Consider the following 21,267-nt stretch of genomic DNA (forward strand, 5'->3'; position numbering starts at 1 on the left):
TATATTGTTTAGTTGGAAGAGAAAATTAAAAAAAATCTTGGTGAGGACTAGTTTTTTTTTTTTTGGATCTACCCAAATCTTATTATCCCAATTTGGAGTGATTCAGAGGAGAGAAAATTGAGAGAAGAGGGGGTAGACGTAAAATCAACAAATCTGCCGCTCCATCCATTTCCACTGTGTGTGCACCTTAAGTTAGTTTTTTGTTTCTCTTTTAATCAAATAGGTAGCATTTCTTAGAGCGGAGGATATTTTGTACTAGTTAGTTTTGTTTCAATGAAAAGAAAATAGTCGTGTGTAGTTTCTAACCGAGGGCTGAAAATGATATTATTACCGAGGACCAAGCTACATCACAACAATTCCATGCTAAGTGTGCGTTTGGTTTGCACGTCCACATTGGGCATTTGCGTTTTCAGATTTTTTTTTTTTTTTTTTTTAGCCGTACAATTTGACTTTACAACAACTTTTCAGCTATACAAGTAGGTCCCGTGTACTATTTACGAGATCTTACAAACCTCACTTTTCAGCAACTTTTTCATTAAAAATGAGTCTCACGGTACTATTTACATATTTAAAAATTATTTTGCTACAGTGTTTTCAGTTTTCAAATACTTTTCAATTTTCAACTGTATCCAAACAAACCTTAAAAGAATCACAGCGAGTGGTAGAAAGTTTTAGCCCGCCTCTTTGGTCTCAACTGAAGACGGGGTATTTGGCAAGGTTTTTAAGCTTGGACTCAGTTTCTGCAAACTTGCTTAGGGGTTTCTCAGATGGGTAAGAGATGCATTGGAAGTTTTAGATGCGGGATGGGATTAGCATCTTTTGCAATAACCATAATACAACTTTCTATACTAATACAACTATACAAGACATGGTCAGGGTATGAGTTGATCTCAAATCCAGAATTAGTATTACTTGGGGCAGGACTATTTTCAATTGGGCTAAACTTTCTTTTTGAGATTCTTTGGGAGGGCTTGTGGACTTCGGAAAAATTGGGCCAAGTTTGATGGTTCAATTGGGTTATGAGAGTCCTTAGATTCTTGAATATTAATAATTCAGAAGTATACGGGGAAATTTTGGTGGATATTATTTATTATTATCTTATTGGAACTTTTGGATGGGGATCCCTAGTTTGCTACCAAGGACATGAGTGGTATGATGGTAAAGTTTAGGAATCTTCACATTTAGTTGAGAAAGTTTAGGAAAACAACTTTTGTTACAAATCTAAAGTGGTTGGCTATAAATGGTAAAAAAAAAGTGATAAATTCATATGAAAGTAATTGTTCATTATTCATAATTAACCATTTTTAATAAAACTTGGCTCGGTAAATAGTTATGGAGATATGGGATTGAACAGGAGCAATTTTGACATGATGTCATCAAGGCTAAATATAAGGTGCAGTACAGAGATTGGTCTAGGATGGTAGTGAGAAAACCTCATGGTTGTAGTATGTGGAAAGGCATTTTAGCCGGTTGGAAAAGATTTCATAATTTCATATTGATTGGGGTGGGAAATGGCAATAGTGAAATGTTTTGGCATAATTTATGATGTGAAGATCAATCTTTGCAGGTTTTATTTCCAAACTAACACTCCATTGCAGGGGAGTTTGGTGCGCTCGTGACGCTCACCTAACTCCATCTTCCCTTTGGAGAGGTGTTTAGGCTGAGTTAGTACGGTTACTCGTAAGGTATCTTTTTTTGTATTAACAAATTTGAATTGCATACTAACTATAGATAATTTTGTTGAATGGAAACTATTGGTTGTGAAATGGATAAGCACTTGTTGCTGCATTGCACTATTGCTGGGGAGGCAATAGTGTTGTGGCAAGCAACAAAGCATTGCATTACGTGAACCATATGGAGGGATTCGAACTATTGAAATCAAAGAACAATCTATACGCAAGATATTAAATATGCTCCTTGAGATCCTCTTTTTTTTAAAAATATTGTACTTCAATTGTGGGAGTGTCTTGAAGTTTTATTGTCATTTTTTGGACCTCATTTGTGTTCGTATGTATTTAAGGACTCTGTCCTCTGGGCGTTCATTCTTTCTAACAAATTATTCTCTTACTTACAAAAAAAAATACAAACGAGATTAGACCACATGCATATAGACATGGCAAAACGGGCGGTTCGGGTCAGGTCAATCGGGTCACGGGTCAAAAACGGGTCATTTTAAGCTGGTTGAAAACGGGTTTGGGTCAATCGGGTTGCGAGTCGGGTTGAGTCGGGTTGACCTGTATTTTTCACATGAAATTCTTTTTTTTTTTTTTTTTATAAAGAAAACAATATGTATTTGCCATTTGGATAGTTATGCAACATATTATTTGATGTAAAATGCATTATTTTAAATTCACTACTTATATCAAGAATAAACTCAGTTAAATTTATTAATACTTATTCAATAATTTTAAAATTATACAAATCCTAACATTGCTATCTAAAACGAAACAACACAAAGATAAGTAAAACAAATATACAAGTTTTATTTTTACACAATATCAACATTCCAAAAAAAAAAAAAAATACAAATGACTTATTGGATAACTCATTTGATAAAGAATAAAAACATATAAGAAAGTTACAATTTTAAAAATTAATTTTATAATCTATTATCAATTATGTTTGACATTCTATTTCAATTTGAGATATACATTAAAGTTTGATTACTTACTTATTTATACTTAGTCTCTTTTATGAAGATCATATCATTGTTAACAAGCACACACTCTAGGAAATATCATAATTTATTTTGAAAAGCCGTTTATTTTGAACATAAATTGTTAAAAAATAGATCTAAGCATTCATAATTTATGCTAATTTGATACTTTGACTTTACTATTTTCACACTTGTGAATGTGTCTCACACATATCTACAATTTTAAATCTGTTTTTAACTTTAATGTAACCAGATTATCTTGGCATGTACTTTGCTATTTGATATCTAAAAATCTTTACTCATTACAGAATGCTCAACCATTTATTTTTTAATTAATTTGCATGCAGTTATGTAAATGTATCAATTGTTTCCTTAAAACTCACAATAAACAATTAAACCAATATCATCTTAATTTCACTTTTTTTTTTTACCAAAAAAAAAAGTTTAAAAAAATGATTCAGGTTCGGGTCGGGTCACTGGTCGGGTCGAGTTGACCCGCAAAAAAACACGGGTCAGGTCACGAGTCAACCCGTTTTTGCTTCGGGTCAAAAAAAATCAGGTTCGGGTTGGGTATTTTTTCGGGTCGAGTCAGAAAATTCTGACCCGTTTTGCCATGTCTACATGCATATGCCATCAGGTTAGCAAAAAAAGTAAAATAAAAAGGTGATAACTTACTAAAGTGATATCGAATATAAATTTCAGTAAACAAAATCATCCAATCAGTACCACTACGTACTTGCAACAGAGAGAGAGAGCGAGAAAGAGAGAAGAAAAAGGGGGGGAAAGTGTACAAATACATCATTAAGTAGATCATCATGACAAACAAGGCATTTTGCAGTAACAAGGACCGGTATAAATCGTGTAACTCAGCCAGTCATTGCCCTGTAATAAAAGTTCTCCCCAGTTTCTTAATTAAAGGAAAATGAACTACTCCACTTCAGCCAAGTAATCATCAATTTCAGCCGGTGTTAGTACTCTGCCAAAATTTAGATCATGAAAACAAGAAAACATAAGCAACCAAACTTGTGTCTTTATAACCAAAGGGTTAGGTCAAAGCCAAAATTTACAGAATTTAATTCAAAACTCAAATGGAAATATGAACTTCTGTGATAAGTTTAAAATCAAAAACTGCATTATAATAAATAACTGGGATTACAAAAAAAAAAAAAAAAAAAAAAAAAAAAAAAAAAAAAAAAAAAAAAAAAAAAAAAAAAAAAAACAGCTTATCACAACGAGAGTGAAATTCAGTAAAAAAAGAATAACTTTATGTTTTACTTTTACTTTTCACATTCAACCCATCTTTATGAAGAGCCATAGTATATTTTATGAATTAAAATATTATATCAAAAAAACTTTTTCATCTTCACATTTCTGCTAGGTGTTTAATTTTCAAATTCATGCTTGTACAAATGTAAACGAGTCAGGTTCAAACATGCCCCTATAGCTTGGATAAACACTAAGCCAAGCACAAAAATCAGATCAGTTTTACTTATTCATGCCATTGCATTATTCAACCATGATCTTAGATAAGAAACAAATACATAAAAATACCAAGAAACCACCATCCCACCCTAAAAAAAATAAAAAATAAAAAGGGAAAAATCCACCTACAACCACATGTAGTTATATGCAAAAGAGAACAGGGAAACTTGCCTGAACTTTTTGTCTATACCAATTATGCCAATCTCGATGTTTTTGCCAGAGATTTGTCCCTCAAACCTAGACAGGACACAAGAAGCATTAGCGAGCTGAATTAAACGAGAAGTATCTGGAATAATGCTAAAGCTAATACATTGCTACACAGTATTGTTGAAAGGGATTCCTCTGTGAAGCTTAAGCACAAATTTGATGAAAAATATTGAAAGAAGAGAGAATTAAGTCCTCTTTCCTTAATAGATTTTAGGCAACTCTCTTTGAAAGGTAATGGGATATTAATCAACCAGAACAAAAAAGAACCAAAGAAAAATGCTTAGATTTATTTGATTGGCATTCATCAAAGAGAACCTTCACATGTATACTGCGACAGTGGTCTTAGTATAGAAGTAGAACTCAAAGCTACAATGCCTACCCTTCCTTCAAGGTTAATATTGAAGTGTGGACGGGCATCATCAAGCTCCATATCATCTGTATACCTGTAAGACGGACAGGTAAACAATACTTTAGGATGAAATTATGGCCAATGCAATGAAAGTTAAAAGGATAGTACATGTGATATTCACATACATGAGCCCTAATTCAATTCATTTCATTGTATGAATTGAGACAAATGATATATTTACTCCCCCCCCCCCCCCAAAAAAAAAAAAAAAAAAAAAAAGTTTCTCTAACACGTAGCTGGCAAGTGAATCAAACTTAATACCTCTTTTCAAGAAATGTCTTTGCATTAGAGACATTTTTCCCCATTGCAGAAGCTTTCCAAGAAAAATATGAACCTGATGGGTCCACCTACAGCAAACAACAAATAACAGGAACATGTTAAGAATGATGATAATTTCTACTGGAAAGTGTAATTTGAAAGAATAAATTCTAAAAGGCTTCTATGTCTGTCACTGCTGCAAATCCAATTGAAATGCCTAACCAAAGTCTATCACTTTTCTTTCTTTTCAAAAACAATAGAAATGGGTTCAAGTTACAAACTTGTGAAACTTTAACAATATATAGACATTTATACGAGATTAAATATTTTGTCAATCCTCCTGTTAGATCACATGTTCTCTTTATGCTCATCATTTACTATCACATCCACGACTTCACACATTTAGTAAATTTTCAAAACATAAAAAACTCAAAATTTTGACATTTGTTAGATGAGATATCTCTTAATTTCTAATCTCCTGTTCTATAGAAATGAACAAAAGTTTAACTTGACATTTTTTTCTCTGCAACCATGGAGTTCTCAGAAAATAACATGCTTTTTATCCAAAGCATATTGGAGGAGCATCATTTTGAACTCCAAAATCTGGGTTTTGGGTTTAGTTCAAACTATTTAATGCATGGCCAAAGAATATATTATATATGGTGTCATAAATATAACTGAAACCAAAGTTCGGGGGGAAAACAGGGCAAGAAAATTCAAGCCCGCTCAAATGCATCACAAATATAAAATAAAAAATCCATAGCTAACAGTCAGAAGACTAAGCGTGCGTTTGGATTGGGCGTTTGTAGAGTAAATGCTGCGTTTGACATTTTGGAGCCCGGGTCTCATGCACTGTTCAAGGACCAGCAGCCCAGGGAAAAATGCAACTAGTGTTATATACAGTGTTTTTAGATTTAAAAATTATTTTGCTATATTGTTTTCAATAATAAGTTTTTAATTTTCAGCAAAATAAATAGTATCCAAACAGACCCTAAAAAGACTAGATCTTAACATGCCATGGGGTGTTATTCAAAAAAATTGGATTTTTACAGATGCTCACAGATGTTCTCATAAGCCCAAAATTTGTTGCATCATAGATTAAGAATCACTTAGCAACTTATATTTACAGATGCGCACAGATGTTCTCATAAGCCCAAAAAAATTCCATTGACATATCACTTTGCAACTTATAAATAATCAATTGGCTTAATTTACAAAGTAACAAAAGAAAAGATTTTTTAAATTGGGAATCCAAAATAAAATATAAAAAACAGGAAAAAAAGATTGTAGCAAGAAAAATGCCATAAGTAAAACAAGCTAGTGAGTGAATCCAAAACAAAATTGATTTCAATCCAATAAACAAGTCATAATATTTACATAGACTTCAATAATATTTCATAATATCAAAGCATTTTCATCAAGATCAATTCAACTAATATTCCTCCACGTAAGAGAGAGCAAGAAAAGACAATGTCCAAAAGAGCTGAATCATGAATGCCACTACAAGGACAACACAAAGACATTGCCTCCTCAGAGATGGAAACAGAGAAAGATGCCAAAATGTGAATCTCTATTTCAAAAGTGGCAATGACCTTTAGGTCAAATAGCATTTCCCAGTCTCTCCAATGGAGTCATCCAAGGTATAAATTCCCCCTCTCTGGTCTCCCCCACATCAAAGAGTAGTGAAGTTTAACTCAAAATAGGAAGATGGAAACTAAGATTCCCTAATTAAAATTCATAACCTAGATGCACAAATAATTGATGGTCCTCTCTTATTCTTCAAATAATTTAAAATATGTCAGCCCAAGGAAACCAGCAAGGGTAATCCAGATTGTTTTAAAAGCCAAATATGGACATTAGTTAGCAACTAGTGACATCTAACAGAACAAGAAAGGTCAAAATGGAGGTTTATGAAATATTATTGAAGTCTATGTAAATAAAACTTGATGGAACCATTATTAGAAAAAGATGAAAGCTCTGAGTGACAGAAAAGAGAAAGTCAGATGGTATGGTATGGAGATATAAGGCACAAGAGCATATAATCAATATACAGCTTGAACTTCATTGTGTCGTAATGTGTGCAGAATGATAAATGCCGAAGAAAAATAAAACTGGTTGCTATTCCACAACATAATGCACAGATTGATGATGATGATGAGCTGACATGTCATTGGGTTAAAAACATCAAGAACCATAACTTGTCATCTTCACAATTTACATAAAATGAATATATAAATATATATATATATATATATATATATTTATATATATATATACATATATATTTATATATATAAAGAGAGAGAGAGAGAGAGATAATTAGATGCTATTCCCCAACATAATGCACAGATTGATGATGATGATGATGATGAACTAACATGTCATTGGGTTAAAAACATCAAGAACCATTACTTGTCATCTTCACAAATTACATAAAATGAATGTATATAGAGAAAAGCTCTTATAAACATTATACTAGCGTATGATTCAGAGCTACTTCTGGAACGGCAGAAAATCAACCAAACAACCAAATTAATCATCAGTCACCAATAGAACCATGTAAAAAAATCACCACATTCCTTAAAAATTTAAATGCAGAAAACAGCTAGTACTTCTCACATGGAAGGCAACCAATTTTGATCAAGTTGGAAGGTGGTGAAATTTACAGATTACCCTACAAGATCAATCCAATCTAGGATACAGACTCCTAAACTATATGAGTCTTTGGGAACACAATTGCAATCCAGTCAAAAGAATATTATCTGCTTCAATCTAAACTCAGATCACTCTATCCAGGACACCAAAAAATTCATCCATGATAAATTCCTTTCAAAAAACTGTAAACAACCATTTTTTTATATGTATGACATTGCCAAAAGCATAAATGATGTAGCATAAATCAAAGAGACAAAGGAACAATAGCCACTAATCAAAGCTTTACAACTTAGCACTATAAGTGAAACCAAATGATAATGTGACAAAATAATATTAAAAAGAGAGATATAGATGATGAGGAAAATGAAAAAACACAAAGGAAGTTGACACATACTTTGTATAAGCGGTGATATTGCCCTGCCTGCTTTCTACTTTTTCGTACCAGAACTCAAAAGTCAGGTCCCATGCCACTGCACAACAGTTCATTTTATTTAAAAACTCAATTGTTTACCATGTTTGGAGCAGAGGAAAAAATAAGTCCAACCAATACAATGAACAAAAATAGAAAGGTTAAACATGTAGATAATGGCAACAACCAACAGGTTAGCTTATTGTCAAGTGAGATATCTCCTCCAACTGGGCAAGGATAATAGTAAGAGAATCACAATGTCAATTAGTTATAATCTTATTTTAAAGGCAGGCATCCTTGCCATTTTGACTCTTTAAAAAGTGTCTCAAGAAAGAAAATCATATGCTAAGACTTCCCCCAAAAGCTTAACATAAGCATACATACATCTTTGGATAGTAATATAAACCAACAAATGTGGCAAATTCCATAGTCTATAGTTACTTACATTGTAATTCACAGTATGGGACAAAAGATGAATTCATTTACTCATAATTCACACGATGAACAAGGCTAATATTTAACATGAGTAACCCAAGGCTAATACTTACTCAGAGTGCACATTTTTAACCCTTTTAACTATCAATCGAGGCGGATGTTTAGAAGATGCAATTTGCAGACATGCCAGAGAGCTCCTGTTTAACAAGATATCCACCATTGGCAAAAGTCTTGTATGCGCCAGGTGCATGAGACTTTGTCTCACTGGGGCTCACCTACCAGTGTGACAAAGGTTTCATGTGCCCAGTACATGAGATACCTTCTCCCACCATTGGCATTTAGCAGATTATTAACTTGAATACAATGGTAATGGAAAATTTTCTAAAGGAAAACCTATGCATCAAACAGGCGGCAAAGTATAGTGTATTGGATATCCATTTCCAGCTCTAGGCACAATACATCACCAACCACCCTTTATTCTTTAACTCGCACTCAGTTGCTTGAATAAGTCGAGTAGTAAGAAAAGAAATTTGGATGGTGGACATTAATAAGCAAGAGGGTAAATCATTGTTCAAATTCAATCAAAATGAAGCATTAACTTCTCCCATTAATTCATTATCTTCATGTTAATTTGTGTTAACCAGTCACTGATTAAGCATAACTATCTCTTTCAAAACAAAACAAAACTTCATTTCTGGACTTTCCCATGCTAGTCAGGAATAAAAGAAAAACAAGTCCCCAAACTGAATAAATTAACATCGTCATTTTGCTACAATATGGTCATCTACTTGCTTCTCAGTCTCACCTCCTAGCAGAATAAATAACAAAAACATCAGCCCTTACGTTAATGATACATGAAGGCTTCCTGTACTCCAAATGTCTTTCTTCCTGCAAAAATGCACTCCAATCTTTGGCTTCTTTCACCCTACCTTCTTAGTCATAATGCATGTCAACGTTTGACTCCAGCACTTTGGATTGTACACACAAGCATGCTCATGTAATAAATCTGAATCATGATTCATCATGAATCTCACATGTTGATCTTTTGCTTTTCTTGGATTTTAACTTCTTGCTTCCCTCATTTTCTTTCAATACCTTCTTTTTGCTTCCATTGTTTTCTTTTGATGCTTCCTTGTTTCCTTCATTTTCTTTCGTTGCCTTTTTCTTCTTCCTTCTTTCTTCTTCTTTTGATGCCTTCTTTCTTTTCACAGGCAGTGTTTCTTCCAGCTCTCTGATTTCAGTCTCATTAGCAATTTGTTCAGCATTTAGCGGTAGATCTGCTGCTACAGAAGGTTTAACTTCTGCTCATAAGAATGAGGAATGTATAATTAGTAGGTGTGGATTAATGTTGACATTAAAATATTATATAACTAGCTTTGCATAAGAGGAACAATTAAGGTAACCATCATATAAACTAAAAAGTGTACGGTGTGTACCAAACTTCAGGGTCTAGCAACTTCAAAAACTGGAGAGTCAGATCTCATATATCCTTATCAAATTTAAAGCATATTTGATCCCCTAAAAACCCTTTTTAAATAAAATTAGGCTAAAATTAAATTTAGTCCACTACTTTTATTTCAGCTGTCAAATTAGTCGCTAGGGTTTAATTTTTGTCAATCTAGTCCTTTCATCCAAATTTGTTACTAAATGACTCTGTTTTAATATTATTTTTTTCTTCATTCAAGTTTTAACTGAAAACATTCATAAGTTGCTCCGTTTAATAGATCTTGTCATTTGATGAGTACTACTTAGGAAAAAAAATTAACACAGAAGTACCAGATTGACTCATTTTGAAATAGTAAGGGACCAAAATAATAAAAATTAAATCTTAAGAACTAAATTGACAACTAAAGTAAAAGTCAAGGGACTAAATTGGATTTTAGCCTAAAAATTATGTGTGTAGTAATGGAAAATAAAATATTTTCATCATTTTACATTGCAGAGAAAAAAATACCAAGAGTATAGGATCGGTCTAGTCTTCACTCCTAGGCCATTAGGAGTTGTTTACTTATTAGTAGTTTGAGGATAAAGACAGACTCCAACCTCCTAAGAGATCCCTGAAGTTAAGTATAAAGAATGGATCCACAGTTATAACATTAAGTCAACCAATCCAGAAAGAGGTGAAACAAAGTTTGACTAGTTGTTGGGCTCAAAGTTTTCTTTCAAAAATATTAGTTCCGCCTTATATAGCTGCTTTCAACAATGACCCAACTTTTTGCATTGTTTTTTAGTAACTTCATTATAAAGTGATAAGACCTTTTGTTCTTCTTTTTTATTTTATGACAAGGAACCCCCTCAAGGTACGAGCCAGTGGGACCACCACTGAGGGGTAAACCCAGGATGACTACATACCCACACTGAGCAGGCATCAAGTAAATCGCAAAATGCCTCAGCTAGGAGTTGAATCAAAGACTTCTGGGTTTACAGTTATCCAGGCACTCTCCCTTAGCTTGAGGCATCCCAGGTGGGGGCAAAGTGATAAGACCTTTCCTCATTGGTAAGCTACACACATCTCGTGAGTCCCCTCCATCCCATTAAGCTAAAGTTCATTAGCTCCAGCCCAGTGTTAGAATTATCACTCATATCATATGAGCAATAAACTATATTACTAGTACCGGTCCCCACAATCATTCCTTGTTCACAAAATGTAACAACATGCCACTAATAGAATAATTATAGTAAAAGAAACAATACTATTGGCTTGGTCCATAACGGACAAGACAAAAACAGAAAACTAACCTTCATCAGCAAAATTGGAGTCAAAGACAACATTTGTAAGATGCTGCTTCAGGAAAACCTACACAATGAAGACTATATAAATAAGATGATGGAAATTTTTGCAGCATAGCACGTTAGCTTATAAAACCACAAATGAAAAGACTATCTACAATCCTTGCATGAGCTCTGTAAAAGTGTCAACCTTACAGGGGTCAGGGCCACAGATTCAAACAATGAAACTCAAAGCAATACATAGCTCCGAATAAGGGGCAGTCATTAGGCTTGTGGACCAAGAGTCAGTGCATGTTTAGGAATGCTTAGGCTTCAATTGGAAAGCAGACCTTTCCAGCCAAAAGTTCAAGTGCACCATACCCTAAGCAGACCTTCACAGCCAAGTATACGAGTGCACCACACATAAGATTAAAGCACTTAATTTTATACATTCACCATTAAACCTTTTTGCTCAATGTTTTCAACATTATGCCATCATGTTAATGGACCATCTTGCTTTGGTATCATCACATGCAGATTACTAATGTCCCTTTAATAAGAGTCAAGTAATGTGCTGATGGCAGCATCTCACTTTATACATTATTCAAATGAATGGTAGCTGCAATAATTTGAGTCTATCAATGAAAGCAGAAAACAACTTCATTTTTCATTAACATAATATCTAATGAAATTGCTAAACCCTCAGAAATGGATTTAATGATTCCTTTAAAAAAAAAAAAGATTAAATGGTTAGAACAACAAGTTTTTAGCTTTCAACGCAAAAAAGCTCTATCACTCATCTCTATCACAGCCTAAATTTGTTCTTGGCCTCAAGGTAGAACGAAGAGTTTTGAGCATTAGGTAAGAAAATTTGAGATGCCAAAACCATGAGTAACAAGCTACAAAAATGTAACTCTAGTATGGGCAAAAAATAAATATAAGAGTTTAAAACTAGCACATATCTTCAGCCCTGACTTTCAGCAAGAAATTCTAACAAATCTTCATAATCATAAAGTATAAGAACATACCGCAGACAGAAGTTGCCGAGTCTTTATATCCCAAAAGCATAGATAACTGTCCAGTCCTAGAAATTAGTCAAGTTCTCAGTTTTGATGGTCAAGAAAATTTGGTCCTAAGACAAACAAACTTAACCTCAAAAGGCTAAAGGATGATTCGATAAAATTAAGTGAACCCAGACATGAAGAAGTGCTAACTGCACGCACCCTTCTTTTAATTAGAATATTAATACAGGAAATGACTTTCAGGAAAAAAAATAATAATACGAGAATAAAAGTTGTCATTGCTTAGTAGATAATATAGCAAGTGATTGAGTATAAACTAAGATAAACTTTTCCTCCTTTTCTTTCCCACTTCTCCAGACTAAAAGACCACCCTAACTAAACCTTGCTATCCATAACTCATAAACAATTAGTGGCTGTCTTCTAAAGGAAGCCAATACTAGACCTCCTAACAAAGGGTGAACATGCAAACCTTTTGACCAAAAAAGAAAAATAAAAAGAGAGTATGTACACACAATACAAAACACAGACTACAGACCTCTCTCTCTTGATGTGTGTGTCTGTGTGCGTGTGTGCGCAAATGGTGTTGTGTATGTATGTGTGTCAGTATGAGTTCCAATGCAAATTAACATAAAGGTGAAACAATACAACACACTCACCACAAGATGCAATCACTGGAAGCTTTGGGTGCCTGGCTATAGATCTGATGCTTCCAGAACATTTTCCCAAAAAGCACCCCAATAATTTTCCTGTAAAAAGATACTTTCATCATTTATGGAGTTACAAGAGAGAAAAATCTCAAATCATTCGAAAAATATGAATTATATGCAAGAATAACATTAGCAACATCATAAATCAATTTTCACATCCACTTTAATGCAACTCAATTAACCTCAATCCAAAAATATGTAATAGTTACCAATAATCCAAAGTAGACCTTGGAGTAAGATGGGTTCAATTTTCAGAGTTAAAAATGAATAATACCCTTGAATTCCTATGGTAATTGCGAAAGGACCTATGTCCAGACATTAAACATCATATGCAAATAAATTGTGCATTAACAATTTACTTTGAAAAAAAAAAAATTAATTTCTACAAAAGGCTTGAGCTCTATTGCATTAAAATTTCAATACTGAATTAGGTGTTTTCCTGCAGTGATCAAGCTCTTCCCAGATATGACCCCCTGACAAATAAATTTTGATGCATGTAACATGAAGCAAACAATTGAAATGAAGTCAAAAGAAAACCATCATATAGTTCACAAGTATTATATGCCTCATCTTTTGGATCTAAAACTTACATAAGAAAAACATTTTCCACAGATCAAAACAAGCATAAGGGCATGTCTATCAGTTTGTATATCCCCACCCAAAGATACATGGTGGAGCCAGCATTTAGCAATATATATAAATGAACCCACGTGCTTGCACACCCGCTCACACAGGAACATAGAGAAAACCCACATATAAGACTTGATCACCTTAAATGATAATTGCCAATCTAAATTAGCCAGACAGTACCAAAGGAAAGCAATGCTCTTTTCTTTTTTCCATTTTTCTTTTTAATAATCAAAGGCTTTCTACTGAAGAAAACTAATTAAGTAAATAAACAGAACACTTACACTACCAGAATACACTATAAGAGAGCGAATGGTAAATGTATCTTCCAGACTTCCACACATATAGAATATCAAATATGTGACAACATGATGGAACTACAGTTCACCTGAGCGCATGTCAAAAGAAGCAAGGTCACCAGACCCATTCCCTACATAGACTGTATAGCCATCTAAATCTTCAGTTACTGATTTGATAGGCGTCTCCCGAAAATCAAATGAGATAACAGGTCTGCGTTGAGCGGAAATATCATAGAGGCAAACCTGTTAAGAAAAAAAATGAATTGAAATTTTTGAGTAGCTGGATGATTACAATTACAATAGAGCTACTAGTCTACTGGAGATAAGGTAATAAAGAAATTGTGGTTCCTCCAAGAAACCAGCAAAGACAAAATGATAAGAAAGCATTCCAAGTTCTATAAAAATAAGAAATTTAAAAAAAAAATTAAAAAAAAGTATTTAACAATAACTTGTATATCATAAAACTAACAAAGGATATAAATGAAATTGACATTTTCTTAGCTCCAGATGAAAGAAGAAAAATTAAAAAATTTCATCCTAGGAGTATTATTAGTCATTGTTAGTTTAATCGCTCATGATCAGTAACATGTAGAACATGGGTATTCTCTCTTGTGACATAACATCTGATGATATCTCAATTGAAGAGAATTCAAGTACACAAAAAAACCCCAATTCCAGTCAGCATCAAGCAACACATGCTCAAAGGACAGTAGGAAGTGAGGAAAAAATCTGTAAGAATGTTGCATTCCCAGAAATTACTAATATCCAGTTATTCATTCCAAAATGAAAGAAGAATTTGCAATGAAAGATTACCTGATGGCTGTTGGTGCCAGCCACAATTTTGCGGTGATCATCCTTACTCAAGAATGTTGATGATGTAAACCAAGTTGGGGTAAAAATATCAAGACTGTTCTTAGGAGGCTGCATAGGGTAGAAGCTATTAAATAAATGCAAGGAAAAAAGGCATATTAAAGATTTCAATCAAGATTTAGCAGATAAAGGAAAGGCTCACAGATTTGGTAGCCCAGATTTTAGTACAGCTGTTAAGATCCCACATGTTCATTTCAACACCCTTTCTGAGATGAAAACCAAGAAAACCATTATTTCATAGATGAATAAGCTAGCACACACCATAAAATCCCACTATGAAATGACAATTGACTTAATTCTCAAGCTTATAAATTCTAATTGTGAATCTCAAGAGCACTCACCCTCCAAATATAGCATATTTTTCACTTCCATCCACTTTAGAACATAAGATATTGCCAGAACTGCATACACTCCATGTGTTTGACGAACCAATAGAGGCAGAACCTGCAGGTGAATCAGTAACTTCAATGGACCTCATGCTTGTGTTTCCTTTTGTTGTACAAGTAAGCAAAGTACAAGACCTAGAATTTAACAATAAATTCAAAGATCAGAAGCTGTATGCATATGGGAAGAATGCAGCTGGAAATCAAAGATGTAAGCACCTATGGTGGAATTAGGTGGCAAAGCCTAGAAAGCAACAATATTGCAGTACCTGGATGTCAACCCCAATTTCTGTCCGGCAAATAAATGCAACCCAACAACAGCATCATCTTCAGGTCTAGGACCACCCTCATTGGCATTAGAAACCGTGAAACAAATATTCCCATTAATTGCACTGAGAACCTCAATCTGTAGTATACATTAGGAACACAAATATTGAATAGGATCTTCAATAAGCCTATAACTAACAGTCAAAACTGAAAACCAAAACATGTAGCCAGATATTCATAAGTCCCAAGCGTGTAACTCACCATACCAGTTTTTCTTGCCACTGCTAATAACTGCAAGAGAACGAAAAATAATTCTTTAAAAAAAAAATAAAAAATTTAAAATTTAAAAAAAATAAAAATAAAATAAAATAAAATAAAAAAACACTTCTGCAAAAATAAAGGATTTGAGGGTCTTAATTACATTTTTAGAAAAAGATTGATAGAATATTTGAATTCATACACGTATGTAAAACAAAAGGATAGATTGTCCTAGTTCAAGCTAAAAGCTTCTATTTAGGCAATAAGTGAAACTTGCAAGTTGCTCTTTGGCAAGCAAGCCATTATGCATTATCGCTAGATATATGCAAGGGAATGACTAGAGAATCCAATAAACTGGTTGCAACCAATATTAGAACCTGTTTCTCTCAAAGGATGATACATGTAAGTTGCCTCTTACTTCTTCAGAAAACAAACACAACATACAATGGCAATTAAGTACAATGCTTGAAGTCCCAAACTTCGTGAACAATTACAAACTCAATTCGTAATACCCATTGCAAAATTTAACTCAAACCACAAAGGCTCATATTATTTGTTTAACTTACTAATGATCTATTTAAAAATAAGTGTTGGCCCCAAGAAGATGGTGAATAGCAGATTCAAACTAGTGACCACCTCTTCATGAGGCGTGGCACCCAATGAATTCTACTACCCTTGGGGCAACATTAATTAAACTCCATTAGCTACATAACAAGCATTCAAACCAAAACCTTCAACAGCAAAAGAAATCCAATTGAAATCAAAACATACAATCATTTCTGCACAAAATCTTTTCCACCTATTCTACATTTAACCCATAGAACATGAAAGCATATCTTCATTCTCAAACATTCCAAACTTCAACAAACCATACTAAACTAACAATTGCAACCAAAACCAAACACTTAAAAAAGATTGAAACATATTGCCAACAACAACACAGATGCTTGAAATTCAAAATTCAATAAACTCAAACAATTTGAACACACCAACACATACCGGGTCATCTTTACGGTCATTGATAGAAGCAGCCAGTACACATTTTGATGAGTCCAGCTCACCCCATCTCTCCACCACTCTAGGAGCCCCTCCTTGACTACCCTTAGCTTCAATAACTATTACCCAAAAAAAAAAAAAAACATAAACACCAAGCAAAGCATCAAAAACCCAGATATATAAATACAAAATAAAGCATATAAAACCCAAAAGACAAGCTTTTTACAAAAGGGTATATTGCTAATTTCGATCAATGAATAAAAGGGTGTAAGAAAAAAATTCACCTTTGATGAGACCAAGTGCGTCGAAGGTTAGAGCTCGAAGAGAAGGGCAACCCGGGCACTCTAATGTGGTTGTACGAGGCATCTTTTTGGTAAAATATGCGTTGTCTCTCACCAAGGACGGACCCAGTATCTCAAGCTAGGAGGGCCGGAGATAAGGGAAAAAATAAATAAATAAATAAATCAAATCAAATAAACATCCATATAGTATTACATTAAAGAGTTCATCAAAAAAAAAATCATTTTTCAATTTGTTACAAAGGTTAACTTTCATAGCTGACAATGTTCACAACCTAGTTGCAGTAGAAACCGCAAGTGTCAATTTTACTTGGTTTTGTTAAATCTGTTTAACATTTTTATTACATTATGTACTTTTGTCTTTGTCTCTGCCAGATTGCCACTCACCCACTGCCCCAAACACACTATTACCCCCACTACTATGAATTTATAATGCACTAGTTTTTCAAGATTCAAAATCAATGTTAGGTTATGAAGTTGAAGGAAAGAAAAAATAATAATACTTGAAGCAGAATGGAGGTTAGAGGCTGCAGCGGCCGGCGTCGGAGGCGGCCAGATCAAGCAGGGTGGCGGCGGCGGCGGCGGCGACTGGAGGTGCGTGAACTCTAGGTCAGTCCACTAGGTTGATAGGCTGTGGTGGCGACGACGTGGTTGACTAATCCTATCTCCTATTCTTCTTTTTTTTTAGGGGGGCAAGGTTTTAGAAAAGTGGAGCCCAATCCTAAAAATGTCTGAAAATACATAACTTTTTTTTTTTGGGCTAGGGAGTCTGGGCCCAAAAAACTATTTGGAACCTTAAAAGATATCTTGGACTAGAAAAGTGCTGTACAGTTTGCTTAGAGAGTTGGACAATTGCTCCAAATCTAAGAGAATGGAGAATCACCGCATGAATATTTTTTAACAATAACTCCCCAGTTGAGATAAGTGCTGTACACTCAGCTTTTTTTTCTTTTTTTTCTTAAATAAAATGAGCAACAATTGAATTCAAAAATGTATTTAGCTTTTAATATGTGCATGAGTCTTGAATTTTATGAATATATACTAATTTATTCAAATTTTGGTGAAAGTTATTCTTTTTCCTCGGAGAATGTATTGCTTACTTTAGAAAGACTGTGATTGATTACCAAAATGTTTGTCAAAAAAAAAAAAAAAAAAAACTAAAATATTAGTTGTGGGACACAGAAAAATACAATGAACAATTTTGAAAGCCTAATACAACTGTCAGTTTTTTTTGATATACACCATTATCAATTTCTTTAAAACTTTTTCCTCTCTCCCCATGTGTGTGTTAAAAATATCCAGTATTCTTTAAAAAAAAAATGGAAGCAAGTGGTTTTTTTTTTTCCTTCCATGAATATTATCACAGTTTTGCCATAGGAACTTTTGTTGGTCACCTATATAACCATTAATAAAGACATGAAATAATGCATAATTTTTACGAGAAAGTAATTCAAGATCCAATATACCATAATAACCAAATTGAAAAAATATAATAATTTTAATAAATTAAGTGATTTTTAGCTTTAAGAGTTAGACATTCAATTGTATTAAGTTATTCCCTCAAATTTTGAAATGTCTTCATTCACTCAGAGTTTTTCATAGTACTCATGCTTTTTGAAATATTAATTTTTTGTGCAAACTTTTGTGTGTAATTATCTATGTTAAACATAATTAAACAATTTTTATGTTTAACAAAAATTGATAAATCATGTCTAATAAAAAATTGTTAAATTGCGTTTAACAATCTATTTATACATGTGTATATGGCAATGGAACGTTATCATTTAGTTGAGGTTGAAAATCAGTCCCAACCACAAGGCCTAGCACATGATTCATCAACAACTAATCAATCAGAGGACACATCATGATTTAATCAGTCACTTCATCCATAAGTAATCAATCAAGTGCCCTTTTAGAGTCTCACCCCTCAAGTATATGATCATTTCATTCTAGGAATATATGGAAGTAAAAGTTCAAACTATAGGTATTTATCAATATGACTACTTAAGTTTTTAGTTCTTTTACGTAGCATGAAAGCTTAATTAAAAGTATGCTTATGTTGTTGACTGCAATTTTTTTTTTTTTTTTTTTTTTTTTGGGTATAAAAAGATCTTGCAGATATATATAACACATGTGGAATAAAAGTAATATCTTACCACACACAATATATAAATATAAATAATATATATATATAAGAATTTGTCCCCCACCCCCCCCCCCCCCAAAAAAAAAAAGATTAAGCTGTTTTTTAACGTTTTATTTTTAGCCTTTTGAACATGAAGATGGTATGTTTAATCAATTTATAGGCAATATTGCGAGGAAGCCTCAAGATAACATTGCAAGAAGGATAATGAAGTGTCATACTTTAAAGAGGTTGGGTGATAAGTGGAGGAATTGGAAGTATGCCTTGAAAGAGGTGACGATTATTCATTCTTTTAAGCCGCGTACCAGTATAGTTTCATTCCAAAGATAGATGCCAATATGAATTCATTGCAAAAATGAATAACAATACGGCTTTATTGCAAAAATATTTGCAAGTGTGGCTTTGTTACAAAGATGAATGTTAGTATGGCTTCATAGCAAAGATGGATGCTTGCTAGTATAGCTTTGTTGCAAAGATAAGTGCCAATGCGGCTTTGTTGCAAAGGTGTGCCAATGGACACTAGTGAGAGCATCATTGCAAGGATGAACACCACAATATAATCAATGGCTAGTTCCTTTCCCCCCCCCCCCCCCCCAAAAAAAAAAAAAAAAAAAAAGAAGAGAGGAACAAGTGAAACCATGGAAAATACTATGAAAAAAAAATGAAACGCAAGGACGTTTATGCATGCAGAGGGGGCAATTGGGGTTCTTGGCCTTGCTATGTGAAAATCAAATTTGAAGGTCATGCGGATTTCCATCATTTTAAGTGCACCACTCATAGAAGGTGTGAAGCTAACACTATTCTAGGATAGCCTCCTCCATAGGGTGACCCTCTTATATAAGGGTCTATTTGGTTAAAGGAGTGGAAAAGTGGGAGGATAGAAGGCTGTGTTTGGTTCATGTAAAAGCATTTCCAGAAAATATTTCATTTTCCGGAAATGCTATTTTCCGGAAAGGAAAATGTTTTCATGTGTTTGGTTGCATTTCAAAAAATTTTCCGAAAAATATTTTCTGGTGTTTGGAAAAGAAGGAGAAAAAGACAAACCCAGAAAAACACGATCAAAACCCAGATCGACGCTCGACACTCGACTGGGTTCGACGGCGCGATGCTTCGCGAGCTCCAGTCCGAAGACCGCACCGTCAATCGCGATCGACGCTTCGCGAGATCGCGATCGGCGCGAAGGCGAGATCGCGATCGATGGCGCTGGTGCTTGCGAACGGCACAAACTGGAGCTCGGTGCTTCTCCCTCTCGTGAACGGCGCAAACGACGCTGGTGCTTGCGAACGGCGTGCTTCTCCCTCTCGCGCGCTCGCTCTCTCTCTCTCTCTCTCTCTCTCTCTCTCTCTCTCTCTCTCTCTCTCAGGAATTCGAAGCGTCGATCGAAGGCGAGATCGTGATCGATGGCGCTGGTGCTTGCGAACGGCACAAACTGGAGCTCGGTGCTTCTCCCTCTCGTGAACGGCGCAAACGACGCTGGTGCTTGCGAACGGCGTGCTCTCTCTCTCTCTCTCTCTCTCTCTCTCTCTCTCTCTCTCTCTCTCTCTCTCTCTCTCTCTCTCTCTCTCTCTCTCTCGGAATTCATTTGAAGTGAAAATAGGAACGGAAATTCATTTCCGTAGTCAAAACCTTTTTTTTTCGGTCAACGGAAATCAATTTCCGGAAAATTCTATTTTTCGGACCAACCAAACACCCGCATTTTCAGAAAAGCATTTCCGAAAATGATTTTCACCCAAAACAAACACACCCAAAAAGATTTTAATTTCTCTCATTTTTGATTAGTTGGGAGTGGAAAAGTAAAGGAAGGGAAAAAAATTAGTTTGTATAAATATACTCATACACTCTTGTTAAAAAATAATGTCCAATTAAAACCAAAAAAAAGTGACAAACAAGCAAAAAAAAAAAAAAATCACACACTTTCCCCCTTAGTTTTCTTTCCATTTTGGGGAGAAAACATTTTGGTGGGCCCAAGCCAAAAAAAGCAATATTTTTTTACTCTCTCCCTCCCAACCAAATACCTTCCAAAAAGTTTTCCTTCCTCATTTTCTCTCCTTTTTTTTTTTTCTTTCCTCCCTAAAATCCACTTTACCAAACACACTCTCTAAGTGTTACGACTGGTTGGGAAAAAATGGAAGGAAAAGACAACTATGTGAAGAAGCAGTAAAACTTGGAGCCATAA

The 21,267-nt window shown here is 34.3% G+C and overlaps 2 protein-coding genes across 2 annotated transcripts; both read right to left on the reverse strand.

Annotated features, from left to right (window-relative positions):
- Positions 1–3,442: 3,442 nt before the first annotated feature.
- LOC115983162 (proteasome subunit alpha type-2-A-like) lies at positions 3,443–9,406 on the reverse strand. Its single transcript, XM_031105788.1, has 6 exons — positions 9,317–9,406; positions 8,062–8,137; positions 5,016–5,101; positions 4,725–4,788; positions 4,310–4,375; positions 3,443–3,632 (listed from the first exon to the last, which is right to left on the reverse strand). The coding sequence occupies exons 1-6, from the start codon at positions 9,342–9,344 to the stop codon at positions 3,584–3,586; spliced, it is 369 nt and encodes a 122-aa protein (XP_030961648.1). The 5' UTR covers positions 9,345–9,406; the 3' UTR covers positions 3,443–3,583.
- On the reverse strand, positions 9,095–17,727 carry LOC115983159 (WD repeat-containing protein 74-like). The gene is made up of 13 exons (XM_031105781.1): positions 17,452–17,727; positions 16,934–17,069; positions 16,653–16,768; positions 15,657–15,686; positions 15,398–15,534; positions 15,087–15,266; positions 14,888–14,951; positions 14,689–14,796; positions 13,965–14,118; positions 12,899–12,988; positions 12,249–12,304; positions 11,251–11,308; positions 9,095–9,812 (listed from the first exon to the last, which is right to left on the reverse strand). Exons 2-13 carry the CDS (start codon positions 17,013–17,015, stop codon positions 9,523–9,525), a joined length of 1,365 nt encoding a protein of 454 aa, XP_030961641.1. The 5' UTR covers positions 17,016–17,069; positions 17,452–17,727; the 3' UTR covers positions 9,095–9,522.
- Between the last annotated feature and the right edge of the window lie 3,540 nt (positions 17,728–21,267).

Source organism: Quercus lobata, chromosome 4, assembly GCF_001633185.2.
Source record: "Quercus lobata isolate SW786 chromosome 4, ValleyOak3.0 Primary Assembly, whole genome shotgun sequence".
Classification (NCBI taxonomy): Eukaryota; Viridiplantae; Streptophyta; class Magnoliopsida; order Fagales; family Fagaceae; genus Quercus; species Quercus lobata.